Source organism: Protopterus annectens, chromosome 3.part0, assembly GCF_019279795.1.
Source record: "Protopterus annectens isolate FY-2018-M chromosome 3.part0, PAN1.0, whole genome shotgun sequence".
Classification (NCBI taxonomy): Eukaryota; Metazoa; Chordata; order Ceratodontiformes; family Protopteridae; genus Protopterus; species Protopterus annectens.
In genome coordinates this window covers 265,577,934-265,604,420 of record NC_056731.1, presented here as the reverse complement: position 1 = coordinate 265,604,420, position 26,487 = coordinate 265,577,934, and the positions used below count along the sequence as shown (strand labels likewise).

General features: G+C 38.1%; 1 protein-coding gene across 1 annotated transcript in view; it reads left to right on the top strand.

Moving 5' to 3' along the window:
• Nucleotides 1–26,487, top strand: part of LRRC72 (leucine rich repeat containing 72) — an 833,487-nt gene that overhangs the window by 22,619 nt on the left and 784,381 nt on the right. The window contains exon 3 of the mRNA XM_044065565.1: nt 26,025–26,094. Coding sequence (XP_043921500.1) covers nt 26,025–26,094 — 70 coding nt within the window. The remainder of the gene's footprint in view (nt 1–26,024; nt 26,095–26,487) is intronic.

The window sequence follows — 26,487 nt, the reverse complement described above, 5'->3', positions numbered from 1 at the left end:
CTAGTATTCTGCCTGTGTAATTGCCTGCATCTAATTGTTTTCACCTGCTACCTCCAGCAGTATTCCCTGCTAACTTCCTACTACATCTGTTGCTTCCTTTTTCCTTTCTGTTTCCTCAGGGTGGAGCCGTGTGCAAACCAGCAGAAACACGCTCACAGTGGCTTACACGCGTGCACACATACTTACACAGTTCAGAATCTGCTTATTCGGTTTTAAACGCGTGCACGCCCGCGCAAACGGTGTTAAACATCTCCCAACACGCTCCCACATGCTCAGTCTGCCTTACACGCGTGCACACTGCCTTACACGTGCGCACACTGCCTTACTGGCTGCGCACGCATGCGCATACACGCCCAGCAAGAAACTTTGGTGTAGGCAACAGTGTACACCTTCCATTTCTTGACTTTCTCATGTTTACTTAGTGGCACACCTCTTTCCTTGATATCTGTCTGACATCTGTCATGTAACTCTAACCTCCAATGAACTGCATCTCTTTCTACCATTCCCCCCTGTGATGTCACCTATCTCCTACTCTGTTCCTCCCTTTTATGTAACTCTTACACTACTCAGAATGTGCTCATTTGCTATGTGACAGTGGAATTCAGTATCCTTACACTCATTTGCATCAGATTGCCTACTAATGCTTAGTTACATCTCTTAGACTCAGCTTCCCCCCTTAGCAACCACTACACGGTGGCCATGTTGGTTTTACTCTGCTGGTCCCTGCATTGACATTCCATGTATTGCATAAAACCTACATTTGTAGGTTTAAAACCTTCGTTTTTATGTTCTATGCCGCGCAGCCCGTTTGCGCGGGGCTGCGCTGGGTTTAAACATCGGCAATCGCCGAAAATTTTTTTTATATTTTTAATATATTTGCATGGGGTTACCCCCTTGCCAATGGCCACATATTTGGCCATTGGCATGCTGCCTGTCACATATGCACCCTTTATTTGGAGCTGACATGGCTCCATTGCCGTGTTTGCAGAAACGTACTCAGTTGTCAACTGAGTACATTTCTGCAGCTAAAACGGCTCTTACACGGGCTGTTCTGGGCTTCCTGGATCGCTAATCAGCCTCATTTGCATGCTATTCGGCTGCAAGTGAGGTGATTAGCTTATCCACGCCCACTCCGTGTAAGAGCCGTTTTAGCTTGACTCTTACACGGAGTTTGGGCTGTTCCTGGATCGCGAAGGCTGCATGGAGTCTTACACTACTCTTAGACTTCATGCAAGCCTTCGTGAATCCGGCCGATTGTTTTTTTTTTTTCATCTGCTGAGGTAATTTAGAATAAGTATGTTAGTTTCAGTTGCAGTTTGTTTGTTTTGCGATTTTCTTCCATAGCCATTCCCAATTTTTATTTTCTCCTTCTCTTAATCTTATTCCAGTCACTAAGCTGACTTCATGGTTTCTGACTTGCATTTCTACTGCATTGAAGTAAAGATGTTATAAAAAGGAAAAAAAAACTACCCATTGTTGTACAGCTGACATGTTTTTATTGTGATATATATTGGGTGTAGTAGCATGCGTTGAGAATAAGTACTATTTCATCTCGGCAAACTATTACGCACAACATTTATAAAGATCTTGTTGCCTATGAGACAAAAAGCATCAGAATACTTGATCAGCTATCTGTGCAATAAAAACAAGTGTTGCTAATCAAATTCTAAGTGGCTATACCATTATCATTTCTTTCACTGTAAAAAAATACTATAAAACCCTTGAATAGCCTATCATACAGGTTAGAGGCAAGTAATGCCCAGGGTCCTCTTTCTGAAATCACTGATTCAGCTAATGCAAAAATATCAAAGACAAGTACTGCTGCTTCTTATTCTGCTTACTTTGTAAACAGTATCAACCCATGGTATTCTAAAAGCTGCAGAGTGGACTAATGTACACACACATATATGAAACATAACAAGCTTGATGGCCATTATATAGAGAGGACAGAATTCTGTATATCTAATCCACATGACTTTGAGAAGTGTGCATCATGTAGCCACCTTCTCTACAAAATGTGATGTAGCAACTTTGGCTAGTGTGCATCCTTTGCCCCAGAAAGTAATCCTTATGGGGATGATTCCTGTAGGATCGGATGCTGTATGATGCTACTACAATGCATTTCATTGGATCAGTTGATCCATTTCTATCTAGTTCTATTTCTCCATCTTAGACAAGTTAAAAATATATATCAAACTGCATGTTGATTTTGTTCAAAGTATATGTCAGCCCCAAGGATTGGCAATCGCACATTTAATGTTCCTCTAATAGTTAACTACAGGGTAGATATTGTTTTGACATGGTTTAGTGAGTTAAGCTGGATGTTACTGATGATGATATAATTAGCAAAATGTAATATTTCTATAGAGAGTTTATTGTAAAGCTCTCTGTCACAAGCTACATCTACTTGTACAGTATTTTAATCTTGTCTATCATCCACAACTACTTACTTTCACACTTGCACCACATTTACCTCCAGCCGTTTAGTACTTTTTTTTTCCTTTTTGTATATATTCTCCTGCTTTATCTTGCATTATTCCTACCTTTTTTTCTCACAAGGTACTGAACTATAATGATTACATTTCCTCTAATTGAATATGTTGAATGTGAAACAAAAGGATCTAATTAATTCTGTAAATACTGAAATAACTGTAAATGCTGAAATGCAAGAACCTTTTAATTCTTGTGCAGTTGTAAACATATACTTGAATCTACAAAAGCATTTGAAAGATGAAATTATGTTGCTGTACTGTTTGTACTGTGTGTAATCCTGTAACACAATCATTTTTCAGTATACTGTTGAAAAAATATTGCAATTATAATATTATTATTTTTCCTTTTGCCAGCTGGCCTGGGCCATGGATGAAAAGGGGTTCTTGGTCCATCCCACCTACCTAGCTAATAAATGAAATAATTAACTGAATAAACTTTAGCTTCAGGAGGGAGAAGTATCAGCTTTTTCATAAGAGAACAATTTACCCAGATTAAGAGATTCTCCAATATCTTTGTAGATTCTTTTGGGTCATGACAGTTTGTCTACCTAAAACACTAGTTTACAGTCAAGAGTGTGACCAGGACAGTCTGCACTTGTATGAGCATGTTTATGCAGATTCAGTTTTAGTTTTTTTTTTTCTTTTACTGGGGATTTTTTTCATAGTAGATGCTATAGGTCAGTCCTGCACATATGAAGGATAGTCTTAGGGGCAAGGATGCTTGCATCCTTAAGAGAGATGCATTGTATAAATAAATAAATAAAATTATCTTTTTTTTCTTTTAACCTCATGCTCATATTGTTCTTGTCAAAGCCACTGACACCTCCTCCCCCATCTTTCTCTAACCAGGTTTTCAGTATTCCACCTGTTCAGTATATACCTTTTTATCACTGAGCAGAAGACAACAATGCTGCCATAACTGTTGCAGACTGTCCTTAGACTTGTGGATGAAAGAGGTTTTTTAAAGTTTTTCACAAGATAGAATACAAATCTCTTCTGTGCATTTCATAGTGCATCTAAAACATGTGGACCATGATAATGCTTGTAGCAAGGAATATTTTAGTCAAGGGATCACGTATACTGTGCTTTCTGTTTTCCAGCAAGAAGAGTCTAATAAAAGTTCTTCTTTGACTTAAATATAGAAAATGGAACTTGAAATCTGATGCTGGATCAGCTCCATCTCTCTTTTCACACACACACACATGCGCGTGCGCGCACACACACACACACACACACACACACACACACACACACACACACACACACACACACACACACACTAGAATACACATCCAGAAGTACAAAGGTTTAGGATGGTGTCCCACGTGAAATGAGGCCAAATTTCAGTTACTGTGAGACGAAAAAAGAATCTGCTACATAATTTTCATTTTTTTAAATTTGTTCAGTTATATGATTTATTAGTTTTAGACAGAATTATATATGGTACTAGAGACAATCAAAGGATGGATTATTGTGAAAATTAGGCTTAACATTAACTAAAATGGCATATTTGCAGAATAAGTGAAATCACAGTGTCACATTTAAATAGCTCGCAAGAGAGTATGACGTATATAAAGACACGTGACATGTGATAGGCTAAAATGAGAAAAGACAGAAAAATAAGTTATGAGAGTTTTGCAAGTAGGAACAATGATTCACTGATAAGTACTGCACAAGGTGTGGCTGTAATGGTATAAAAAGTAATATTCTGCAGTTTACATGAAATTCTGTAGAAGTTGTGGGGAAATAAACCACTTTTCTAACATGTATAAAATAAATTAAAAATTCAGTCAAAAAGATTGCTTGTGCTAGAACAAAGTCAGGAGAATGAGTTGTGTGTGGGTACTATTTGTGTTGTGAATATATAGAGGCAAATAGTATATAAAGTGCAAAAAAGATGGGACAGAGTATCAGTTGGAAATTTAGCGAGAAAAGCTTAATATTAATAATCTCTATGTGGTGCAGCCAACCCACTAGTCAGGGTGAAGGTATTTGATGATGCCACTAGTGACCTATGTTTAGAAATAGTCTTTGAAAGTTGGAAGACTAGCAGGGAAAGGGTTGGATGATTTTCTCCCACCCCTGGAGTATGGCTGTTTACTTATTTTATTTATTTGTTGTCAACTGCAATAGAACACTGATCCACATGGACTTTTTCAGGCTCAACCCAGGACATTTATCTGTTTAAATGCTTTCTCAAAGTCACACAATAAACCGATGGAAGCAGATAGAATCAAACCCTAGACTACAGCATTCAGCTGTTTAACAGCTCATAGCCTTACTCATCTGCATTAACTGCCAGACATACTAGGGTGTGATGATAAAAAGTGTTAACAGTTTTTTTTTAAATATGTATACAGTGGGTATCCTGTGTATTTTAGAACTAACAAACTAAGAAATCACATAATGCGTTTTGAGTTTGGTGTGCCAAATAGCGTAGTATTCAAAATGTGAAATTAAGCTATTATCTGTCTTTCTGCTATGATGTTTTACTTGAAATGCTAGTGTATGCTAATATTCTTAACATCACTTAACATCACTGAACAGTTTGACTAGAAAACTTTCAATGTTCTCGTGTTTTGGTGTTAGAACCGGGATCCTATTCATATAAAATGATGGGAAAATGCCAGGCAGACCAGACAATCATGCCAAATAGTCAAATGAGTGTCACTGAGTTCAGAGTATGTAATTTTTACCAATAAATAGCTGATATACTTCACAGAATAGTTATTTAATTGAATTTCATACATTTATCCAAAAATTCTGAATATTGAGTAAAAATTGTCATGTTTAACCTAACAGAAGTTTCAGCTTTGTGATGCCATTTGCCTAGCTGACACAGAGGATAAGATTCACACATTTTTAAATTGCAGCCAGACTGAACTAAAACAAAGTGAAGAAATTCAGGTATATATATTACTTCTTTCTATGGAAGAAAAAAATAGAAGCAATTTAAAGCTCATTTCTGCTTTCTGAGGGCCAGAGTTTTACATACGAGTCGGTAATAAGTAAGCTTAATGAACATTGTGTGCCAAAAAGAGATATTCATGAAAGGGCATACTTTTACAGATATATTCAAGCTAAAGGAGACTCTGCTGAAGCTTTTGTTAGGTGCTTCTATAAACTGATTGAAAATTGAGGGTTTGAACAAACTAGGTCCCTGTCCCTGGACAGTGGAGGACAGTCCTCTCTTCCTCTTGTGCCCTGACAAAAAAAAAAAAAATGGCAAATGTCCTGATTTTGAGATAAAAATTAATTGTATATGTATATATGTAGTATAATAATAAACAGTTATATTCTCTGTAAAAAAACTAAAATATATAAGAGAACAGATAAGCAACTAAAAAAAAACAAGATAAAAGCTTTTTTTTAGGCAAAAAGTTTTTTTTTTATCCTTTGAAACCACCATGGGTATGTGCCGGCCTGTAAAATCTGATGTTTGTACCAAAAATGTCCCACTTTGCCCATTTGAGAAGGTGGTAACCCTAGAACAAACTAAAGATGAATAGATTAGAGGTAGAGCTGTGATTGGCCGATACTGAAGTATCTCCAAAATTACAGCTAAAAGTAAAGCTAAATTTGGAAAAAGCAATATGGATTAAAGAGGTTTAAGTGGTAAAGAGACAAATGCTAATATGAATACTGCAAATTATGTGTGTAAGGTAAAACACAAAGAAAACAGCATACTCCTTAAAAAAGCATGATATTGGTCTGGGTAAAGATGTGCACCTGGAGCAGTATGAGTGCAAGTTTAACTAGTTTAGATGCAAAACCCTCCAGGCTTGATAGAATGAACCTCTCTCTCTCTCTCTCTCATAACGGCATCATTCAGCTTTCTTTAGTTATACTTATTCTAACATTTCCATTCTTTTTAATGAATGGAACTATGAGACAACAGTATTCAGTCACCCAAAGGCTTCCATTCATTTGAGTTTTGTCTCTAATTTGAACTGTATAGGAAGTAACATTTTGTTGGGTGTGGTCAAGGCATATGGGACAGTGTTTAACATTAATTTTATCTTCACTGGTTCACAGTTATGCAGACCAACTTCACCAAACACATTCACATTCATTTTGTGTATTCTGGCAATCAAGTTGCATTTCACAGCTCTGCTGAACAGATGATTTATTTATGGGCCTTCCGGTATGTAAACCCAGAGCTAATAATTGTGTCCTTTCCACTACAACATAGCTAGAAATCTACCAATGTACTGAGTTTGTATGCAAGGCAAAGCATTTCTGTTCCTGCTTCATGCAACTGCAGGCACTTTGAGATGTAAATATTTACATGCTAAGATTGAGCAGTCTGCTACATGTGGCAAAAGCTGTAAGAAATGCAACAAGATAGGGCACTTTGCTGCTGTTTATAAAACTAAGTGAAAGCAGTAGATACTCAGAGTAAAACTGATAGAGGTATTCAGAAAGCATTTTCCTTGGATTTCCTCACAAAAACTGTATCAGACTCTCAGCTCATGAGTCATTGAACTCATTGACAGGGACTGGCGTTTACTGTGGTATATCACATGCTACTTTTAGAAGCATCTCAAAGTGCCTGCATATAGGAGATGCTTGCCCTGATCAAGGCTCTTAATTCTCGGAAACATCTTTGGCCCTGGTACCTCTTCACAGTGGTTTCAGACAATACCACAATCTTGTGGTACATCAACAGGCAAGAGGAGACATTGTACTCCCTTTGCAGACTAGCCTAGGATATAGCTTCACAGCACAGTATCATTCTACAGATACCCTACATTTGTCAGAGCAAATTGTGTGGCAGACAAGCTGATCAGGACTAGGGAAAACCCTCACTAATGCATACTAGATCAGGGGGTCTTCCATGATTTGATCTCTCTGTGGGGAGTTCCTCAATAGACCCTTTTGCCTCTTCTTTGAACAATCAACAGGCAAAATTCTGTTCTAGGACTCTATTCAAGAAGGTTAGGAAGACAGATGACTTTTCAGTGGACAGGAATGTTCCTGTATGCTTTTTCACTATTTCCACTAATATCCAGGGTACTTCTGAAGATTCAGAAGGAATCCCACAGGATCATTGTGGTGACTCACTTCTGGCCTTGGCAACTGTGGTTCTCCCTTCTTTTGGAAATGGCCAGGGGCAATTAACACAAGTTTCCTCACAGACCAGAACTACTCATAGAAAAACAGGGTGTCAGTACACTCTGACATCAATTATTTGCAATTGACTGTCTAGCTGATAAGGTCTTAATTCTTTTTAGGCTCATGTTTACTGAGGATATGCAGCAGGTACTAATGGAAGCAAGAAAGCCTGCTACTAGAAAATCATATATTAGCAAATGGAAAAGGTTTTCTTGTTGGCACCAATGACAATAACCATCACCCTTTCAGGATTAGTTGTTCTGTAGTGTTACAATATTTATGTGAGATACTATCCTTTAGCCTTTCCTATTCCTCTATCAAGGTTCATTTATTGACAGTTTCAGCATGTCTGCCCATAAATCCTCCTCTTTTAAGGTAGTCTTATGTCAAAATGTTCTTGAAAGGGGTTTTGCATAAAAGTCACCAAGCAAACCAGTGGCCCTCCATGGGATCTTAATTTTGTGTTAGAGAAGATAACATGTGTTCCATTCTCACCAGTTAATCTGGCTCATTTGAGGTTCAAAACATGGAGAAAAGTTTCTCTGCTCTGACTTCTGTAAGAAGGGTATCTGAGTTGCAAGCTCATATGGTGAATCAATTCTACCTAATTTTCCATAGGGCTAGGGTTTCTTTGAGAACTAATCCTTCTTTTATGCTCAAAAGTGCTATCAAAGTTTCCTGTAAGCCAAACTATCCATCTCCTCATTTTCTTTACTGAATCTAAAAATGAGGGAGAAAGAATTCTCCATAACTTGGAGGTCCATAGACAACTCAGATACTTTCTTGACAGGACTATATCTCTCAGATCTTTGGATCAATTGTGTATTTGTTGTGACGATAAGAAGAAGGGACAACCTGTGTCAAAACAGACTATGCCAAATGGTTGTCACCATAACAAATCTATTCCAGGCAGGGCAAGGCCCGCTCTACCAGAACCTTGGCTTCATCTTTGGCTTTTTGGAAAGGAGAGTATTATATAAATATTCTATGCTACTTGGTCCTATGTACACACTTAGAAAGCACTATAAGCTTGATTCCTTCTCTAGGTTCAGATCAAGTTTTGCTAGGACCATTCTCCAGGGGTTTGTGGACTCTTCTCCTTCCCCTTCCCAAATATAGTCAGCTGTGGAAATCTACCTATATAGCTAAGGCTGATGTAGCAGGGATCAATATGAAGAGCATAGTACAGTTGTGTAAGGTAAACTTACTATAACAGCAGATCTTCGAATGATCACTGCTACAGTAGCCACTCTCTCTCTCCCTCCCTACCTTCCTTCCTCCACCTTCTCCCCCATTTTTAGTATCTTTTTATGCCAGGGTGTGGACATTGTTCCTAGGATTGTCATTTCAGGGGTCAGCCTCCCTCTCCTTGCTGGCAGGAAAGCTCTGAAGGACTTTCCACCCAAACTTTTCTTTTAATCAGCTTAACTGTAGCTGCATGACAGTTTGGGTGCATGGCCAGCTATCATATCCTTGGCAGGATATAACCCATTTATCTAAGGAACTGCAGCAGTGATCATTCAAACTTGTATTGTTACTGTAAATGCAACTTACATAACTGTGCCTTTCCGTCCTGGTGTCTGTTTGCTGTTCCTTCCATTTTTTCATGATCGCCCACCCCACCACTGCAATGTAGCACCCTGCACTTACTGTCATTCATATATGAGCAAACAAGCAAATTTTCACATTTATCCTCCTTACCAAATAGTTATAACAATTTGAAAGCAAGTGTTTTAAATGAACTTGTTTTAACATTACAAGTCATCAGAATTTGCAGGTTAACACTGTATGAAGGGTATCTCATTTCTAATGAACAGATGGGCAAATCTTATGATCACCAAACATGGAATCTTCAAGAAATTGATCTATTTGCATCTTTTCTGAGCTATCTGCTTCATCTGAGCTATCAAATGCACCCTTCAGCTCTCTGTCATAAAATGCCTTTTCCATTATTTGGCACTTTTGCCTTCTGTACGTATTTCTTCAAATGCATATGGTGTGAAAGTTTCTTCTAAAAGTAAAAAGAGAAAATTCAAACCTAATTCCAGTTGTTCCTCACTAGCCAAAGTAGCAGTAATTCACTACTACTTCAGGTGTTAATGACCCTGTACTTTGACCTGCCTTTGGATGAAAATGTACCTCAACAAGCAGGCATAGCATTAAAACCCCAAACTGAATTCTTTCATTCTCAAAGCATGGAACTTCTCAGTTCCATTCTATATATCATCTTCTTTTTCCTCAGTTGTTATCTGACTTTAGTTAACTGAATAAATTGGTCAGTATATCATTTTCTGCCCTCAGTAGTTTGATGCATCTGTCAAACATGAAAGTCTAGCATATTTGTATCCCTTTTGTTGCCAGTCTCATTTCATTTGGTATTCTAAGACAGAGTAGGAACTGCCTTATGCTCACCAACTACCATCTACTACAGGGCCTACTTGGCATGATGTGTGAGAGGTGTAATTACTGATAAGTAACCTGGGTGGACACTCTTAAACTTATACATAATGTTGGTATGCAATACATAATCTCACCCATACCTCCACAAGCCCACACTTAACCAACATGTGCTGAGGTAATAAAAAAAATGAATGCCTAAGAATTAGGACTAAAAAGCCTCGGCAACTAACTACTAATAATTTTGTCATACTTACATAGCACAGTGCAGACTGCATACTTTCCACTGCAACTAATGCAATACGTCTGCACATTCTTTACTAAAAAGGCTCACCCAAATTCTGCTACACTTTGCTGTGAGGGAAAGGTTAGTTTGCTTTTTATTTGTTATATTTTGTATTACTTTATTGCCTTTTTCTATTTTGAATACTGTGATTCATTTTATTTACCTTGTGTTTTACTTGTATTCTGCTTGTATTCTGCTTTTAACCGCATATTAAAACTTGAAAAGAGACTACAGCTCTGTCTCTTGTGAGTCAGGCAGAAATCAGAACAGATCAAGTAAGGACTCACACATAAGGCAGAACAGGTCAGTTAAGGTTAATCATCTGTGAACTGAGGGGGTGGAGCTAGGAACTAAACCTTCTATTTAAGAGGTAAAATAAAACTTTTCAGAGCTTTACTAGAAAGGCTCACGCAGACTCTGCTACACTTTGCTGTGAGGGAAAGTTTAGTTTGCTTTTTGTTTGCTGTATTTTGTATTACTGTATTGCCTTTTTCTATTTTGAATACTGTGATTTGTTTTCTTTACCTTGTGTTTTACTTGTACTCTGCTTTTAATTGCATATTAAAACTTGAAAAGAGACCACAGCTCTGTCTCTTGTGAGTCGGGCAGAAATTTTTTCCCCACCCTTCCACCCGGTTACTGTTGTGTTCTTAAACACCACTGTCTTTCTAGTTGTCTATCCTTATGTTAATTTGACCATATATCTCATTCCCTCTCTGCTTTTACTGGCTTGTGTGAGTAAGCGCAAAATTATCATTTTTGTGAAATCACTCTCCTTCAACTATTTAAATTTATTGGCCATCCTGCTGTATTCCATAGTACCAGAATACAAAAGCGACCACCCCCTTTCAATCTATCTTGCTGTTTTAAAAATATTGACTCTCCATTAAAACTTAACTTTTTTAGACAGGTAAAACTTAAGTTACCTAGTTTCACATCTAACTCCTCTAATGCACACTGCAGTGTTTAGGATAAACATTTTTTTTAATCTTACCTTTAAGCATCCCTGTGACTAGGACTTGCTCTAAAACCTGCTGGAAAGCACTAGGAAGCCTTAAACTGATACAAGCACTCAATTCTCCTTGTTAATAAGGAGAAATTAATTGTAGGCACTAAACAGCCTATAATTGTAAAGTACCTTGCTAAGGTAAGGGAAAACAGCTCTTGTACTTTACAAAAAGAAGCACCAAACCAGGCATGTCCAAGGGTCAGCTTCCAGTGATTTCCTCTGTCTACCTGGTGAATCTGGGCATACTGGGGCAATGCAGCAATTGCCTCATGTACACAGACAACCCTCTCCTCGTACCACCCAACACTACAACCTGCGAGAGATGCACTTACATAGCCAAACTGGAAGCAAAGCTCTCTCCACCCAAGTTTGTGCTAGACAGTACAGAGGAGAAGGTTAACACCCACACTACACCTCAAGCAACACATAGCCCTTTAAACCCACACCACCAACACCCTCACATAGCAACACTAAACTCTCATATATGGAGGCCCTTATCAGTAACCTGCCCAAGCAACAAGGACTTCTGAAGCTGAAATGCAAACAAGAACCAATCACAACTAAAGTGTCACATAGCTCACAACACCAGTGTCCCACCCAACAGCAGTCCCTAAGGCAAGACAGTGTACCCAACACTTTATAGGTTCATAGGTTCATACTAGGCTATCTGCCCTAGGGCATTTATAAGCCTAGCCAGAGTGTGTTTGGCTTTCGCCACCCATTTTAAATGAATTTTGCTATGCCCTTTTTAGAGGTTAGTATACTGTGCCTCTGTCTAACAGTGACACAGAAGTGATACCCAGGGTAAACCTACGATCTCCCATCCACTCATCAAGATTCCTCTTGAAGAGAGTCAATGAGGGACTCTGCCTAACCTGGATTGGGATTTTATTCCAGAGTGAAGGGAGCCTCTGGGTTATGAATCTGTCCCTCCAGCATGTCCTATTTATTTCAGTGGTGAGGTTCAAGTCTCTCGAGCGCGTACCTCGATGGGATTTGAATTTTCTGAGGTGCAGCATGTCCATTAATTCTGGTTTGGACATGGCTTTATATGTCAGGCACAGATCGCCTCTGAGCAGGTGGTATGCCACTGAGTAGAGCTGGAGTTTCTTTAACCGGGCAGCATATGGCATCTGTTTGAGCCCTTTGATCCTCTTGGTGAGGTACTTTTGGGGTCTTTCCAGTTGCTGAAGGTGTCTGGTAAGGTACATCCCAAAAGGGGCATTTCAGGCACACTGATGTCCCACTCACCAGGCTGGACAAGGACAAAATTACAATCAGCTGCCTGGTGGCTGCCAGGATCTGCCACATAATGCATGTACTCAAGTCACTCCACAACAAGTACAAATATGATTCTGTCATTGTCCATGTTGGAGTGAATGACTTGAGACGTACCTCCCTGGACTACATGAAAAGAGACATGGAAGAGCTCTCGGATCATGTGGCCCAGGCAGGTATGACTCTAGCCCTGAGTAGCATCCTGCCTTCACCTAGAATGATACCACAGTATAAGGACAAAATGATTGACTTCAACAATTGGCTAAGCTTCTGGTGTCATTCAAAAGGGATCCAGTATCTGTCTGCCTGGGACGACATGATCGACAGACCATGATGCTTAGCCAGAGATGGTCTGCACCTGCCGCCCCTGGGATTCAGGTAACTGGCTAAGGCTCTTGCCACCCCTATAGTGGCTTTTTTAGGCAAAGTTCAAAGAACAAAGCCACCACCGTAACAGGTACTAGCATGCAAAATCTGAAGGTAATGCTACTCAATGCTAGAAGTCTAAACCTCAAAATGCACTCTCTTGAGGCACTCCTAAAAATGGAGAACATCAATATCTGTGCAATAACTGAGACCTGGTTCAAGGCTCCAGAGAGCACACCTGCAATACCAGGCTACAACTCTTACCACACCTTTCGGCCACCAAACCAGGACCGAAGCACTAAAGGTGGAGTAGTGTCCATATTCACCAAGGATATTCACACCACCAGGCTAGTTGCCCAACACAATGCATCTGAAATTATCCAAGTGCAACTAACACTAGGTCAGACTGCAGTCCAAATTGTATATTGCTACAGATCCCCCACCATGCCCCAAGATTTTTACTACACCTTTCTAAACATACTGGAAAATATTAACACCCTAATAATGGGTGATTTCTACTACCCTGCCATTAACTAGGAAAACTACTCATGTACAAACACCTTTGCCCAGCAGTTCTTGGAATTCAATAATTTCAATGCCCTGGATCAACTAATCCATAGTCCCACCAGGGGCTCCAATATCCTAGACCTGGTCATTACCAACATGGGAAATCGATGTTCCACACCTATGGTCACCCCCCTCGTTGGTCAGGTCCGACCATAAGCTAATCACCGTTGACATCCCTCCCCCACCCCCCAGTAAGGAAACCTCTGTAAAAAACTTCTCCAAAGTCAACTTCATGGTACTCAAGTCAGAAGTGACAAACTTCATGACACCCATGCAGACGGGAACTGAAAGTTCGACTGCTGAATCCTACACTAAGGCACTGTATGAGCACATCCACTCATGCATGAATTGTGCCATCCCAAACAGAACCAAGATGCTCTCCTCCAAAAAAAAGAAGCCAATCTGGTGGTCCCCTGCCATAAACAAACTTTAAAACAAAAGGAAGAAACTGTTGCAGAAAAGAGGAAAATCCCAGGATGCAAAAAACTCCCTTACCAGCCTCAGTAAGAAGCTGAGATCCCTCATAAAATCCTTCAAAGCTAATTATGAAAATAAAATTGCCAAGGATTCCAAAGACAACCACAAGGCATTCTGTAGCTATGTCAAGAATATCTGCTCTGAGCTACAACAGAATGGCATTAAATATACTGATCCCAAGGATATTGCCAATATCCTGGCAGATCGATTCAATGCCAACTTCACCCCCTCTCACCCCCTAAAGGGCCTATCTCAATACCGAAAGATTGCCAAATTCTGGTAATAATGGCCACTCAGGTAAAAACAACACTGTCCAAAGCTAAGAATACAACATCCATGGGACCAGATGACATCCCAGGCTGTGTACTGCATAGATTAGTAGATTAGTACTAGGCTAACTGCCCTTGCAAGCCATTTTAAGCCTAGCTAATTATCCCCTGTGAGATTCAAACCCTGTACCTTGTGTTTGTAAGGCAAACACCTTAACCATTAGGCCACCCTCCCAACCCAATACATGAACTACAAAATGAAGTGGCACCTCATCTAAGTGTCATATTTAATCATAGCCTCACCTCAGGCTTCGTGCCCACTGAGTGGCGCACAGCTACAGTTATACCACTCCACAAAGGGGGATCCACCTTGGATCCTGAGAACTATCACCCCATCAGTCTGACGAGCTTGATCTGCAAGGTCATGGAACGTATTGTCATGGAACTTATAAACAAAGACATTGGCAACCTTCAAACACTGGACCCCAGCCAGTTTGGGTTCGTGAAGGGCTGATCTTGTCTCCTGAACCTGATTGACTTCTTTGAATCAGTCTCTAGAGCTGTAGACGAGGGTAAGGCAGTCCACACAGCCTATCTGGACCTCATCAAGGCCTTCAACACCATCCCCCACTCTGGAATCATAGATAAACTTACTAAGCTGGACATTAATCCCTACGTCACTCGATGGGTTTCCAACTGGCTTATTGACAGAACACACACTGTAAAAGTAGCCGACTCCAAATCCAGCTCCAGACAAGTGACAAGTGGAGTACCTCAAGGTTCAGTCCTGGGACCACTCTTGTTTGGCATCTGCTTCTCTGAAGTACAGGCCAACACTAAGGGACTCTGGCTAACAAAGTTCGCAGATGAGTGCAAACTGGGAGCCATTACTGAATTCCCAAATGATGTGGATATTCTACAAAAGGGTCTTACAGAAACAGATGCTTGGTGCCAAAGCCATGGGCTCACGCTCAATGCCAAGAAATGTATAGTTATCCCCTTTGGGAAAAAACATGTACCCATGAATTACCACATAGGTGGCAGTACACTAAACACCGAAAGTGTGATAAGAGACTTAGGGACACAGGTGGAAAGTGGTCTCACCTTCGATAACCACATCGCCACAATAATCAGAAAATCCTTCGATGTGGCACACCTCATCACTAAGGGCTTTTCATCCAGAAAAAAGGAGGTCATTGTCCCATTGTACTCATCCCTCATTAGACCCAATATAGAATACAACACCCCGTTTGATATGTACCTCTCAAAACATTTGCAACAACTGGAAAGGCCGCAGAAATACCTCACTAAAAGAATCACAGGCCAAAAGCAGATGCCTTATGCTGACAATCTAAACAAACTCCAGCTACACTCTGTCGCATATCATCTACTCAGAGATGATCTCTGCTTAACATACAAGGCCATGTCAAACCCAGAGCTGTTGGACATGCTGCACTTAAAGAAATCCCAATCCCTCAGAGCCACACGCTCCAGGGATCTAAACCTTGTCATCACAATGAACAAAACATGCTGGAGGGATAGGTTCCTGACCCAGAGACTCCCCAGACTCTGGAATAGACTGCCCATACATGTCAAGTAAAGCACCTCTTTGGCTCTCTTCAAAAGGAACCTTGACGATTGGATGGGAGATAGGAAATTCACCCCAGGGATCAAGTCAGTCACCCTGCTAGACAGGGGTCCAGGGAAGTAAATATTGTGGGAAGAGATAGCCAGGGAAATGTTATGGCTAGGCTTCTATAGGCCCTAGGGCCGATAGCTTAGTACCAACCTATGAACATTCAAGTAGAACTATTCTGTTGTCAGACACACTGACTCTAGACTTACTAGGATGGACAAAGACAGGATGACTACTGCCTTTCTAGTGTCAGGATCCATGATGTCATGTGCACCCTAAAGTTCCTGAAACAGGACAAATACAGCCATTACTTGGTAATGGCTCATATAGGTGTGAATGACTTGACCTGCTTAACTCAAAAGGACAGAGAGAGGGAGACATATCTGAGATTGCTATGCATGTGTCAAAGGCAGGTAAATCCCTAACACTGAGTGGAATTCTATCCTCATTCACAGTGACACCTAGATACAAAGGCGGGATTATCGGCTTTAATAATTGGCTATATAGCTGGTGTCCTTCTAGGGGGATCCAGTATGTGTCAGTTAGTGACAACATGATTAATACCCAGATTTGCTTCACCGAGGATGACATCTACCTTTTGTTCATTTGATTTCACATACTGGCCAAAGCACTTTCTGCACTCTTAATGCCTTGTAGGTAGGTAAAGTCTGCCTTCTGAACATTCCAACATAATAAAAAGTGTTGAAGTTAATTCCAGTCCAGACCTCATCAAGGTTGCTCTGCTCAGTGTAAAGTCAACAATAAATTGCCAGATCTCAAGGCTGTCCTGTACCTTGAACACTTCCATATCTATACTATAGCAGATACTTGGTTTCAGTGTAAAGACAGAATTCCCCCTGTTGGGTTCAGAGATGCAATTACCTCTACCATTTTCCCACAACTTACAAATATAAATTATTGAACTTCAAATTGCCCTAAACAAAAGACATTATCAAGTCAAAGCCTACTATAGTTAATCTTCCATGCCACGAGAGGGCAGTAAAAAGAGTCCTAAATATCCTTTCTGCATTATCCATAAATAAAAATGCCTTTTTGTTGGATGATTTCAGTGGTCCATTGATTAAGTGGAGAGCCAGTACCACAAACAGTGGGTATGCTCTGAAAATTTCTGGTCTTAATAAATAACGCCATTGGACAAACAGTTAAACAGATCTTGTCCTCAGTAACACTGCACCTATTTGTACTCCTAAAGTATCCTTATATCAGGTCAGATCAGATCCCAAATCAGTTATCATCTCCTTTAGGTCATATAAATCTATAACAAAGAACACCTCTGAATTCGAGGAATTTAAAAATCCTATTCAAACTGTATGATGAGTTCTCAATATTCAACTGTATGATTTTCAGTCCCCATGTAATTGCAGCTGTAAATTATATCAGTGAAGCTGACTGCTATGTAACAAATAGTGTAAACAAAGTAGTCCCAATCAGATAAAAATATATTAGGCAGCATAAAATAGCTTCCACTGCATGACGTGGGCCCCAACTAAGATCTCAGGAATTATTGATCCACCATGCTAACAAACTCAGTTTACAAAACCATGGATTTCTATTATATAATATCTGATTTTATAAGCCGTGATATAAAACAAATCTTATTGCTCTAGACTCACAACTATATGGACTTGACAAAGGGAGATCATGACTGCTTTATTTACTTATCCTTTGTTGACTGGGTTAGTCCCACAAGGCAAGTGTCATTTTTCCAGGGGAGACCCGAGGTAGTATTTATACCATCAGGAGAAATTTGGCTAGTGCATTGGAACTTCACCTAGTCTTTTAGATAGGTGTTGTAAGATCTTTTACATTTGCCTCAGCTGGCAGCAACTCAAGCAGATGGAACCTTAGTTTGTCTCATCCAAAGGATGACACACTCAGGATTGCATCACCCCCATTATACTGTACTAATGCATCTGCAATGGTGGGAATAGAACCCACAGCCCTCTGTACCAAAGGCAAGGGTGCTACGTGTTGCTCCAGTGACACTGTAGTAAACTTCTTTTGATAAAGTCACTGAAGCTGTATATATTGGCCATACAGTTAATACAGCATACCTGGATTTGGCAAAGGCTATTGACTTTAATCCCCTTGCAGGATCTGTAAATACACTTAAAGGCATATATATATGTATATATATATATATATATATATATATATATATATATATATATAGTGACCCTTGTGTTGTAAGATGGATAACAAACTTGCTGAGAAAAAAACACACACACAGGTAGTTAAAGTAGCAGGTGGCACCTCAGAAAGCTGACTAATGGCATTCCTCAAGGCCTAACCCTGGGACACCTTCCTATTCAGCATCTACTTCTTGGATGTCCAAATTAATAATGCAGATATATGCCTAATTACCTATGCCAATGACCACAAGCTGGATGTTGCTGCTCAATCAGCATCCAGTACCATTTTACTGCAACAAAGACTAAACTATTCGCATCAATGGTATATTAGAGACAGGCTTAAATTAAATGCAAAGAAGTGTAGTATTGTCACCTTGACAGCAGATGACGGTATAGTCAAGCACTCCATTCCAGACATATACAGTCATCAGACATCATGGCACTTTGTATTTAACCTCTATCCTCATATTATAATATGTTATTTAATATTATTGTTGTTATTATTATTATTATTATATATATTATATATTATAATATAATATATTCTTGTGATAGTATAATGAAGATGATTTATTTATATTATTTATATACTATGTAGCAAAAGTAATCAGGAAATATTTCTGTCATTCTCAGTTATTAAACTGTCTCATCCAGGTCCAAAGAATTATCATTCCTCAATATTCTGGCGTGTTCAGAACAGTTAAGAATAGTTTGCCCCTTTTAGTATGTTTCTATGCAAACATATCATGCAGCTAGAAAGACCTCCAGAGATTTCTGTCTAAAAAGACCACCAGACTAAAGTTCCTTAGCTACCAAAATAGTCTCAAAGCTCCATCCCTACATTAAGTCTGTTACAGAATCCTACAGAGTGATTTACATCTAGCATTCCATGCTGTTAAGGAACCAACTCTCCTTGACTTTCTACACATCCACAAAAAAGTGGCTCCACAATCATTCAAACTTGAGACTTGAATCTCTATTTACAAAATATAAGACATTCTTTCCCCATCTCTGGAATAATCTTCGATCTCATACAAAACAGAATGATGTCCTCACTTCCTTTAATGCAATCCATGACTGTGAAGACTAGTAGAGAAGGGGCGAAGGCTGCCAGCCTAGTCAAATAGGATTTGATACATAATTCTATCATTTGTAAATATAAATGTAAAATACAGGCTTGTTTCTTAAATGAAAGAAAACACTGCAAAATGTTGAACTTCCAGATTGTAGCAACATTGCCATCTGCTGTAAGGAAAACTAAGCCAAGCATTTCAAATCTTTCTTTTGAAGTTAAAATTATTTCAGATCTGCCCTTTGATCTAGATAGTGGTGCTGAAGAGGCTAGCTGAACACATTCTTTCTATTGTTTTAACTTAAGGAATAATTACTAGAGTGTACATGTGAAATGTCTTTTATTGTTGTAGTTTCCTGAGCAGGTGTTAGATTGTTAAATAATATAGTCTGTTGGCCTGGGAACTCCAGTCTGTGTCAAAATGATGTAATGTGTATACTGGGAAAACCCAAGTGTCAAAATGATGTAATCTGGGAGGGCCCAGCAGAGATGTTTGTGAGTGATCTTAAAAACTATTGCAGAGAGAGAGACTGTAAGCATTTTGATCTGACTGTCTAACTCAGCACTGCCTTGTTCTATGAAAGTAAGTTACTTTAAAAGTATATTTTCTTGTAGAAATAGCTAGGACTATAAAGATTAGACTTAAGTGTTTTTCTGTTATGTCAGAACTTTCCTAGTGTATTATTTTAAATTTCTATGTGATCTCTGAACTCTTGGGTTGCTTTGTATTGTAGTAGCATTGCCTTGTGTCTTTATTATTTATTATTAAATATTTTTAAACCTTTTACCTGTGGCTAGTTTGTGTAGAGACAAGTTAAGCTCTAGAGTACATTGCATATTTATACAGTTTATTGTACAAGGCCACTCTAATAAGCCTTAGACTGATTAGTCACACTTACCAATTGGATAATAATATTGCACAGTAATAATTGGGCACCCTTTTAAGGGCCTTTGGGTAGCTGATAATTATTAGTTGGTGGTGGCAGTAATTACTACTGTATAGTCTGGGTAAACGGGCACAGCTGGAGAATCTGTCAGCCTTTCCCAGGAGTGTCTGTGAAGTTGTATAAATACTTATCTCCAAGTGTATGTGGTGTGTCAGCTACCTGGGCAGGGACACAAAGCACTGGTGGGACAGAGAGGGTACTGGAGGTTAGTTTGCCAGCTAGACTGAGATATGGGCCCTATAGCTGTGCCAGTGGGGAGTCTTATTGGGGACCTGGGGAGCAAGGGAGCAACCAGCCCCAGACTGACTGTGATCTCTGTGTGCACTTAAGGGAAATTGTACTTTACTGTGTGCATTTGTTAACCTTTCCTCTTATATGATACACCCTCCCTGGTATTAGTGGTAAAGATTGAGGCTCCTTGATTGTTGGGCCAGGGCATGGCCATCACAATGACGACTGAATTATTGCCTACAAATTCATCATAGACCTGACTTATTTTGCATTCCTGGAGGCAGGAGGCTCCTGTGAGGATGGGAACTAACAAGGTGATTATGATCTATGGACTGACTCTGTCTTGTAAACTCTAAGCTGAGATCTATATCAAGTAAGTCATATTTGTCTAAGTAAATAGTTTTCTTATTTGTATAACGATCAAGCACTGGGTTCTACATCTCATTCAATGCCTAAATTCATTCGATACCTCACTATCTTTTCTAATGAAGGACTAGATTATTCCTCACTGAAGGTTGACTTGTCTGCCTTTTACGCTTGGGTGCTTGTGCATCTTATAGTCTCCTTTCATACACTTGGAGACTTGCTAGTTTTGTGGGTATACATAAGGCCAGATCTTATAATGATGTCAATAAATATCATCAAGTAAGTCTGACTTCACTTTTAGGCAAATGTTTTGAGAGGAGCTTGCAGTATCTATTATATTTTAAATGTAAAATGACTATATTTCTTGACCAAAGCCAACATGGATTTACACAAAAAAATAGGTCAGCATTCACCAATTTAGTACAATTTTATTAGCTTGTTAGTGAAGTTTTGGGTAATGGTATTTGTGTTGGAGTGGTATTTAGATCTTTTTAAAGTGTTTTATAGTATTCCGCACAGTACTATAGTAAATTCAGTGATTAATTTAGACATTAAGCCATACATTATTGCATGGGTTAAGCTACTGCCAAGTCACAAACATCAGTGGAATAAATTTCATGGTCATTACTCCAAGTGGTTAGAGGTTACTTTTCAAGTTCCTCTGGAATCCACTTTGGATCATATATTTAACTTTATATTATCACTCTTGCTTATTCACCCAAGTTACTGGATCACCAAATATGTGGATGTTGTCAAAAGTGGGGTACTTTTAACGTCTTCTAATAATCATTTTTAGTTATATCATATGTGAATTACCTGTTTCATAAGTTTCAAAACCATGGTTTGCATATTAATTTCTCAAAAGGTTGGGTGCTATATTTTGGTCTGTGTAGATCTGTATAGCAATTTACTGTAGGTTACAATGAGCTTGGTGCAGTTACTGAGTATAATGTCTTAGGCATTTATATAAGTTCCAATTTATCAATTAAGAAAAGTGCCTGTGCTGGTAGAGATAAGGTGGTATGCATAATGGAACTAGTCTTAAAAAAAATTCTTGACGAGATCTCAAGCTGTCCTTGTGAAGTTATACACTATTTATATTAGGCAAATAATGGAGGTATTTCTTTGTTTTGTTTTTACTCAAAAGGAGATCTATCAATTTTTGAGAGCATTCAAAGGAAATTTACAAGGAGAAATGTTGACTGACAGACCCTTACCTATCAAGATTGGAAATGATACATTTATTTTCCATTAGTTATCATTAGTTATGTAGAAGACTTTGCTTGTTAATTATACTTTATGATGAAGAACTGAATATTTTGTTGAATAATGAATTGTTATAATCTAGCAGAACACCATTTGGCATTAATTAGATATTTCGAATTCTAAGTGTTAAACTTCAGTCAGGTTATTGTCAGATCAGAAGCAGATTACCCATATTGTAAGGCAAAGTAACACCTTGGAATAACTTAAAATCACACTGAATATGGGGTTATGGCCTAATGTATACTTACTGACTTTGGAGTCTGCGTTTCTATGGTCTTAGACCTATATGCAGTTATTTGAAAACTATGAAATTAAATAGCAATGAAACGGTTTAAGAACCTTGACTTAAAGCTAAAAGCTCATCCTATCTCTTTTGCCTGGGATTTGAATTTTGTTTTGAAAAAAAAATGACTCTGTTGTTTTGAACCCATTTATGCAGCAAAACTTGGTGTTACCCTTTTCTTAATTGCAGTTACTTTAGCATAAAGAATTTTAGAGCTGTAAGAGCTAGTTAATTAGGAGGTGTGCATACCGTTTCCTGCAAAGTCACAACAGTTTTATAGTTTCTGTTGATTTATTTAATGTTTTAAGATCTTGTCATTGGACATGCCATTGAACTGTTCTTCTAACAAGTGAGAATGAGAATGCTGCTGTCAGCATGTGGACTGGTGTCAAGCCAATGAAGAAACCAGACATTTCTTCAAGTAACCTGTTACTTGCAGCATTTAGTCATCATATTTTGTTATTAATAGATTACTGAGGGATTGGTGCATCATAACAATCTCTTACTTTAAACTTGATAATGAAAAATTTGTGTCTTTCGGCTTCTCTCGGTTCGGGGTCGCCACAGCGGAACTCTGGTCTGCTAATGATTGGTAGTGGATTTTTACGTACCGGGTTACCAGCCCTGACGCACAACCTTCAACGAAGGCATGCCCCATTCACGTATGCCTCCACACAGAATGAAAATAAATCCCCAAAATTATGACTAAACGACATGACAATAACCATAAGGTGAGCACTGACTGACAGAAAAATACTATTAAAAAAAAAAAACAGAAGTTGAAGAAAAATGTTAAAGACACAATATCTCTAGGAAAAAAAGGTTAAAATGTTGAGTTTTGCAGGACTTTAAATATTCTAAATGTATATTTGAGAATAATGCAGTAGTGGAGAATGAACAGATGAAAGGAGCTAAGTTAAAGAGAGATTAAATTATGTGAAATGAAATGTATTCATACTTCCGCTGAATAAATCAAATAACTTACACATCATATAGTCACAGTAATGTGGAAAATGTAAAAAAAAAAAAAAAACACACAATCAGAAGGTGTAAGAACTGAGACTAGTAATGATGGTAGAAAAGCAAGTATATCCGGAAAGAATGAACATGAATATTTTTGTTAAAACAAAACTGTCGTAAACTCCTAGGGATTATTAGCTCAAAGACACTCATTCAGTGATAAACCAGATAAAGAATAAGGAACTGCAGAAGGTGCTATGATGCACAATGGAAACATAAGTGAAAAATACACGTCTGTATAATAGATATAATGTAGGTAGTGAATATGAGGTTTACTATCAAAATATGTAAAGGCACTTACGTGAAACTTGGATGGTTGAATGCGTGTTTCCCAGTTTTCGTAATGCCGATCTGGAAATGTTCAAATCCACATTAGTGAATGGTAGTGTACATTCGCTAATATGAGATTGATGTTCTGATTGAAGATCGCACTACAGTGAGTATCATGAAATTTACCCTTTTCCTCACTGTAGTGTGATGTCGGATTTGAAATATATAATATGTAGGGGGTGTGGGGGGTGCAGGGATGTTTGCCCCCCCCCCCCCCGTAAAATCATCAATCTTTATGTTATGTTTTAAGTGGTTTTTTTTTTGGAACAGAGATTTTTTTTCCCTTGGAAAAAAAATCGCTGTTCTAAGCATTCGAGTTTGTAAGCTTTCGTTTACATGGGGTCGATAAATCATCGTTCGCTTTTCTAAGCATTTGATGATTTAATATAGACCCGATTAACAATACTCACCATAACAGCAGATCATCAAATATAAGAATACTGCTGCAGGAGAGATCTTCTACCCTTTCGCTTTTGTGAAATTGCACGGCTTATGAGGTTGGTGGCTTATATGTTTTGCAGGCTTGGTATTGTTTACTTTATTCCTTATGCTTCTGATGTGTTATTTCAAAAACATTTTGTTTTATTTTACTCATAGTATTTGTAGAGCATTAGGCTTAGTTCTTCTTCTGCATAAACTTCTTATGTCTAAAGCAAAGTTATTTAGATTTATGTTTATTTATTTTCTGTGTTTCTGTTCTTTAGTTGTGTAGTTTTTGAAAAAAAAAATGGGTTTGTCTTCTTTCCAATTCATTTATACAGCACAACTTAAGGAAAACCATTATCATAGTGGGGTGCAAGTCAGCTAATGGAATGCAAGATGTTGCACTTGACATTTGTCCTTATTTTTAGCTTTAAATGTTTTAGTTTTTTACAAACTGATGGCTGTGCCTACAAGCACATTTTTGTATATTACTCTGGTTCTTCCTGGACTGCCAAAAAGTGCAGATTTAAGATGTATAATGTATTTATCTTTATAGCAGACGTTGTCTCATTATCATGGCTTGAGACTGTACATTGGCATGCCAATACAGACATCCAGCTATTAAAAAAATACCAAGCTAGAGACAGATGTCTTCCTGTGCTTATATCCCTATTTGTTATAATTCTGATGGCAATGATTCTGAATTTGTGCATTATACACAGTCATACATCTGTACTTCCCTTCTTGGTGACTGACTCCTAGTTGTAGACATTGGGGTATAATTTTGCCAACAGCTTGCCAGAGATAACAGCTTTTGCTGAAAATGGGCTTGTAGATGATGTTTGGTAGAATAGAAAAACAGGATCTTCAGAGCATGGCCGTCCCATCAAAAAGAATGGAAAAGAGAAGCTAGACATTTTTTCACTAAGGACATTCATTTTGAAAGGCATTACCATACCATCATTTGACAAGTTTTAGCTTCCAGGATGCAGGTTAAAATGGGAGAACAACATGCTGTAAAATGCCTCATTACAGATTCATCATTATGTATGTTGCATTTTACTAAATCAATATTATTGCTCCTTCATACAGCAAGTCACTCAAAGAAGAGGTTTACTGTTTTACCTAGATTCATTACAAGAAAGGTACTGAGCTGGAAGAAGAAAAGGTTTCTTAAACATAAAGACATAAAGTGGCATTCATTTCTAATTGCTGTCTTTCAGGCAAATATAGTTTGTTTTGATGCTTTGCAATTAGATATTATATTGCAGCACATCAGAATTTATGTAGTATAGTATATCACCAAAACTTAACGCTTTAGATATATGGTAAACTATTCAAGTAATGTGTGAAATCCCTCTAAAGATGTACATCCTTTGCATTTCCTGTTGGTTTACTACCTCACAAAGTCATTGACCATGACTTAGTCCTACTGCAATTTTCACTTTTCACTTTACATTTAATTTATGATCTAAAATGCCCTAATCTAATTTAACTGCATTATGGATGATATTGGAGCTCCATGACAAAATTATTCTTTATTGAATGTTGCACAGAGCTTAAAAATAATATGTGTGTGTGTGTGTGTGTGTGTGTGTGTGTGTGTGTGTGTGTGTGTGTGTGTGTGTGTGTGTATCCTTGAAGGGATACATTGTACTTGCTGATTCTATGGTGTATTTTTTCTTCTTTATTTATTGGTTGTAGTCCTGCCATGAAATGATAGGGCACAAAGTCCTGGAAACAGTGAAAGACCCAGTTTCTATCAAATTTCCATCTTGACTTAAAGTCCAGAATAAATATTGTTCTCGGGTTATGTGATTTTGAAGTCAACTTATCTATAATTGAAATCTGCTTATCTGTAATTCTCACATTGAACTTTGCTTGTAGACTCTTAGCATCTGTATGAAAATTTTATGAAGGTGAATATTTTATTTTTATTTTGATGTTGATGTTGAAGAAATAGATTACTGAGGATATATAATGATATATATGGTAGTAAAACTATATAGAATATTTCAGTAACTGTTTACACTTTTTTCAGAGGACTGACAGAAGTTGGTGACCTGCAGAAATTTCGCATGCTAAAATATTTGTGGTTAAATCACAATAAGGTACTGTTTTTAAACACATCACATTGTCTCTGTTATCTTTACCAGAAGTATGCAGATTTGACTAAATATTCTAATGGAATTTTCCTTGTATTTTTTGCTGAATTTCATAACCATCTATACAAAGATTCACTAAAATATGTTGATTATTATTATTATTAGTATTTTTTTTAGTTTTACATAGAACTTAATTTAAAGAAATATACATACCAATTTCTTCATGTTTTCTCAAATGTATTTTGAGCTAGATATTCTTAGTTTGCTGCCATTAAAGTGATGGATCTCTTTTCTCTAAACAATAACAGAATGTTAGGCCTTTCTTAAAAAAGAAAGCATGGAAGACCAGCAGTCATTTTTATAAGAGTAAAATTTTGAATCCTAGATATCTTCGAAAAT